General features: G+C 40.6%; 1 protein-coding gene across 4 annotated transcripts; it reads right to left on the bottom strand.

Annotated features, from left to right (window-relative positions):
- Window positions 1-2959: 2959 nt before the first annotated feature.
- On the bottom strand, window positions 2960-4298 carry LOC111792686 (uncharacterized). 4 transcript variants are annotated; one of them, XM_087123048.1, is made up of 3 exons: window positions 3592-4298; window positions 3394-3459; window positions 2960-3360 (listed from the first exon to the last, which is right to left on the bottom strand). In XM_087123048.1, the coding sequence occupies exons 1-3, from the start codon at window positions 4259-4261 to the stop codon at window positions 3302-3304; spliced, it is 795 nt and encodes a 264-aa protein (XP_086979174.1). In that variant the 5' UTR covers window positions 4262-4298; the 3' UTR covers window positions 2960-3301. The 4 variants fall into 4 exon arrangements, with proteins under 4 accessions (XP_086979174.1, XP_086979172.1, XP_086979171.1 ...); XM_087123046.1 differs by having other exon boundaries at window positions 3394-4298; XM_087123045.1 differs by having other exon boundaries at window positions 2960-3558.
- Between the last annotated feature and the right edge of the window lie 1282 nt (window positions 4299-5580).

The raw sequence follows: 5580 nt of genomic DNA, 5'->3' as shown, positions 1-5580 counted from the left end.
CCAGAGAATGTTCGCCCAACGAAAAAGGAGCCTAGGAAGTGTGCGAACCGACTGGTGGGTCCATACTCGCATGTGTAGACCGTGTGTAGGGAAACTAAGTACACATCCAAATTGCCTGTTAGGATAGCTGCTAGGAGGAAAATAGATTGTCATGATAGGTCTCATTCATGAAATTGTATGTGTTTGCATTGAACCCCTATATTGGGTTAAGTGAATATTCAAAATAGGTAAAGTCTCGACACAAGTGAGAACGAATTCAAATGATGAAAGTAAGCAAATTTGGAGTTAGATAGGACTTTGATTAAGGCCAACCAAGTAAGTGGTCTTATTATCTGTTCGGTTAGAATTTGATGTTTGTATGATGACACGTGTCTCATCGTTCTACACGTGTTATATGCATGATATGTGTGAAATATTTATGAAATGATATGACTAGAATATGTTTTTGAAACGATATGACTATGATATGCTTATGAAATGATATGACTATGATATGTGTATGAAATGATATGACTGTGACATGTTTATGAAATAATAGGACGGTGATATGTTTACGAAAGTCTATTATATGTCCGTGATATGATGTGACAACGAGATGATGTGGAAATGTTATGACACATGTTATGATGTGATATACTGATGATATGATAAATGTTATGGTGTAACACGTTTGGTGATATAGTACATGATGTTACATGATAAGCTCATGATATGAGATATGTATGATATGACACGATGCATGATATGAATGATATGACAAGATGTTTCGATATGATGCACAATCCCGATTTATGTATGGAAAGCTATGATGAAAATGATATGATATGAAGGAAAATGGAAGGGATTGTCTTACATGATATTCAATAAAAACGTTGGGACCTCATGCATCATTATGTGTTCATGCATCGGGAGATACCCCTCTTTTATAATGGTATGGACGTGTACACTATGAGACAAGAAAACGATCATTATATTTATTATAATGTTGCGACGGTTGCTATCCCTAACAGGTATCCAGCATCAACAGCTCCAGAGAATGCTAGCCCGACCAAGAAAGGGGCCTAGGAGGTGTGTGAACCGACTGGTGAGTCTCCATACTCACGTGTGGACCGTGTGTAGAACAGTAAATACACATCCAACTACCCGTTGATAGCCGCCTAAGAAAATATAGGATATGATAAGTCTCACTCATGATTGTATATGTTTGTATCTAACCCAATTGTAGGGTCACTTACTGGGTATCTCTTAAAATACTTAAGTCACGTGCTACTTCTATTTCAAGTAAAGGCAAGGCATCTCCGTACGGCTGATGACGGCATCACAATTCAAGACCATGATACATACATAAGATAGTTGTATTTATTTTCTTACACTTAAGTTAGAATAGGATGTTTTTACTTTTAATGTTTATTATATTCATTCAGTATTTTGTTGTGTCATTTTAAAACGTTTTCGAACACATATGCCAATGACAGTGCTTTAAGATGACGTTTATGTTTAAGTTATGATGACAGTAGCGATTTTAGGTAGGTAGAAATAGGGTCGTTACACATTTGGAGCACAGATACACAAATATCTCATCTACCGTCATAACATGATTACGTACAAACAGTAGTAAAGTACATCAGTAACGCATACAAGAATCAAGCCAGAAATTTCATCCACTAACATGTCCACAAACATGATGGGCACACGATATTATAAAACTAACCACCTAGAATTAATTTTTACTAGCATGCATCATCAAGCGAATGATATAAGTATTACTTCCTATTTCTGTGTGGTTACTTATAGGTTTGTCGTGTGCTTTCCTGAGTACAGTTATTGGCCGAAAATGTCCCTAGAAATTCTGAAAACCTCTTGTTCGGCCATAGAAATTCTGAAATAAAAATAGAGTTAGTATTGAAATTGAAACGAAAAACAGGTAAGCGGAGGTCAAAACGGCAAAAAGGAAACCCACTCACACGCGTTTACATGTTTTTTATGCACCAAAGAGGTCCTCATGCATAATTACCACTCGCCCGTGTCACATGCTAGGCAGAGTTGCTGTCACAAGTCAGTGCACGGGTCAAATGGAGCTAAACCTCAAAATATTCGGTCAAAACAAGTTTACGAGTATCAATTTAAACTTAAAATAAAACCGAACTTACTTTGGAACGCCTACGAGTTAGATTGGATAAACTGATTGATGCATGAATGCACGTAATCTATGGCTTATCTACATATTATTTGAGGCTATGATATTTTAATATCTATTTGTGATGCATGTTCTCTTAACTATTGACCACGTTAGCTATGTTGATATGATCATGTTTATACCCTGTGAAACACCTTGATATACAATGTACGATGAGCATAAATGAAATACAATGAATATATACGTAGGTGAGATAGGAAATTTATATCATGATAAGTATGGAGCTCTTATGTGCATCATATCGTTGAACCATGTTTTTTAATACAAGATCTCATACATGCTTCTTTCTTTTCCATTGGTTTTCGGTAGCGTGAGCATGAACAAGCCCATAGTGAGGCCTATGAGAAACATATACAAGTCTACCTAGTGTGTTCATCTGTGCATTCGTAAATTGTGTGTCGAGAGTACTATGCATCCAACTCAGTTTGAGCAAGAAAGTAGGTCCTACTAGTCAAGAAGCATATCGCACGTGGGTGCCTTTTTTAATCTCGATAATGAGGTCACTTATTTTTAAATACCCATCTTATGTCTATTATTTTTTAAATAAAGGTAAGGGCTTCATGTACCGATGATGAAGCCAACATACGAAGACCGTAGAATTGGTGAGCGAGATAGTCGTGATTCAATATTTGCAACAATGAATGGATGCGAGGATCAATGTACGTGGTTGCAATGAGTTTAGGCATGTATTATGTCAAGTATATTGAGTATGAAGCAATGTTTGTTTGTATTAGTAACAAAAGGAAAGGCTAAGAATGACACTTATTAATATCACATGTATGGATGGTTTATTATAATATATTGTTTAAAGTTACATATATTATCGTAGTAGTAGCGGACTAGAAAGAAGCTCGAGCAACAAAACTCTCACCATGGAAATGATGATTCAAATAGAAACCCATGAAGCTTTTGAGTCCAAACTAGTGACACGTTTATTCTTTGATAGTAGAATAGATAAAGACGTTAATGGAATACTAAGAAAAGGAGACAAAGTAGACAAAGTGGATAGTGAAGTTTTAGGAAGAGGTAAGGTGCATAAACGAAATACTAGACCATGTGACTTTAAGTAAACCTAGTGGGTGGAACACGAGGAACATCAGGAAGTTAAGGGACAGTAATCGGTGGAGTACCTGGGAGTGTAGGGACGGTGATGGGTGGAGTACCTGGGAGTGTAGGGACAGTGATGGGTGGAGTACCAGGAATTGTTGGGACGTTGATGGGTGGAGTACCTGGGAGTGTAGGGACAGTGATGGGTGGAGTACCTGGGAGTGTAGGGACGGTGATGGGTGGAGTACCTGGGAGTGTAGGGACGGTGATGGGTGGAGTACCTGGGAGTGTAGGGACGGTGATGGGTGGAGTACCTGGGAGTGTAGGGACGGAGATGGGTGGAGTACCAGGAATTGTTGGGACGTTGATGGGTGGAGTACCTCGGAGTGTAGGGACAGTGATGGGTGGAGTACCAGGAATTGTTGGGACGTTGATGGGTGGAGTACCTGGGAGTGTAGGGACAGTGATGGGTGGAGTACCAGGAATTGTTGGGACGTTGATGGGTGGAGTACCTGGGAGTGTAGGGACAGTGATAGGTGGAGTACCAGGAATTGTTGGGACATTGATGGGTGGAGTACCTGGGAGTGTAGGGACAGTGATAGGTGGAGTACCAGGAATTGTTGGGACGTTGATGGGTGGAGTACCTGGGAGTGTAGGGACAGTGATGGGTGGAGTACCAGGAATTGTTGGGACGTTGATGGGTGGAGTACCTGGGAGTGTAGGGACAGTGATGGGTGGAATACCCGGAACTATTGGGACGTTGATGGGTGGAGTACCTGGGAGTGTAGGGACAGTGGTGGGTGGAATACCAGGGACGGTGACGGGTGGAATAATGGGTACGATGATGGGTGGAACACCGGGTAGGGTGATGATAATCCTTGGAGTAGGAGAAAGTGAAATTAGTGAAGATTGTTGGAGATGACGCCCAGCTTGAGTCACATAAATATGTGAGGAAGAAAAAGTGACAAACAAAAGAGCGACAAGGAACGTGTTAAAGGATGCCATGATACAACACATCTATCACTTTGCTTCACCTTGCAATGATATGAAAAAGAGATGTACGGAGGTATTTATACACAAAACCTTAGGCCTTATTCATCACTATTCATCCTTCCTTGTTTTTCATTTTCAAAATTCCATATTATTATTTATTTAAAAATATATATATATATATATATTTTTTTTTTTTTTTAATTTTCTTGAAATATATATAAAAAAAAAAAAAACTTTTATTTCTTTTTTTATTTTAATTCCTAAGACTGTTATTAAATTTTATATTTTTTTTATGTAACACCTATTACACTAAAAAACGAGAATGAGAAATAAAAAATTATAAAATATTTTAATTTTTTTAATGTAAATAGGAGAGAAAGGAAATTAATTGTCAAAAATATTTTATGTGATGTCCCACATTAGTTGGAGAGGAGAACAAAGCACGGTTTATAAGGGTGTGGAAACCTTCTTCTAGCAGAAGTGTTTTACAGCTTTGAGGGGAAGCTCGAAAGGGAAAGTCCAAAGAGGACAATATCTGCTAGCAGTGGATCTGAGACGTTACAAATGGTATCAGAGCCAGACATCGAACGATCTGCCAGCCTTCTCGCTCTTCCCCGAAGGGGGTAGACACGAGGCGATGTGCCAGTAAGGACGCTGGGCTTCAAAGGGGGTGGATTTGGGGGCAGTTCCACATCGATCGGAGGAAGGAAAGAGTGCCAGCGAGGATGCTGGGCCCCGAAGGGGGTGGATTGTGATGAACAAATCACCATTTATAAGGGTGTGGAAACCTTTCCGAGCTTCCCCTCAAGCCTTTAAAACGCGTCTGCTAGGGAAAGTGGAAGGAAAGAGTGCCAGTGAGGATAACGCGTCTGCTAGGGAAAGTGGAAGGAAAGAGTGCCAGTGAGGATAACGCGTCTGCTAGGGAAAGTGGAAGGAAAGAGTGCCAGTGAGGATAACGCGTCTGCTAGGGAAAGTGGAAGGAAAGAGTGCCAGTGAGGATGCTGGCCCCGAAGGGGGTGGATTGTGGGAGCTTCCCCTCAAGGCTTTAAAACGCATCTACTAGGGAAAGTCCAAAAGGCTTTAAAACGCATCTGCTAGGGAAAGTCCAAAGAGGACACAGGGAAAGTGGAAGGAAAGAGTGCCAGTGAGGATGCTGGCCCCGAAGGGGGTGGATTGTGGGAGCTTCCCCTCAAGGTGGCCCCGAAGGGGGTGGATTGTGGGAGCTTCCCCTCAAGGTGGCCCCGAAGGGGGTGGATTGTGGGAGCTTCCCCTCAAGGCTTTAAAACGCATCTACTAGGGAAAGTCCAAAAGGCTTTAAAACGCATCTGCTAGGGAAAGTCCAA

Source organism: Cucurbita pepo, chromosome 4 (genome assembly GCF_057944985.1).
Source record: "Cucurbita pepo subsp. pepo isolate OVF chromosome 4, ASM5794498v1, whole genome shotgun sequence".
Classification (NCBI taxonomy): Eukaryota; Viridiplantae; Streptophyta; class Magnoliopsida; order Cucurbitales; family Cucurbitaceae; genus Cucurbita; species Cucurbita pepo.
The sequence above is the reverse complement of the archived record's forward strand: the minus strand, read 5'-3'. Positions and strand labels throughout refer to the sequence as shown.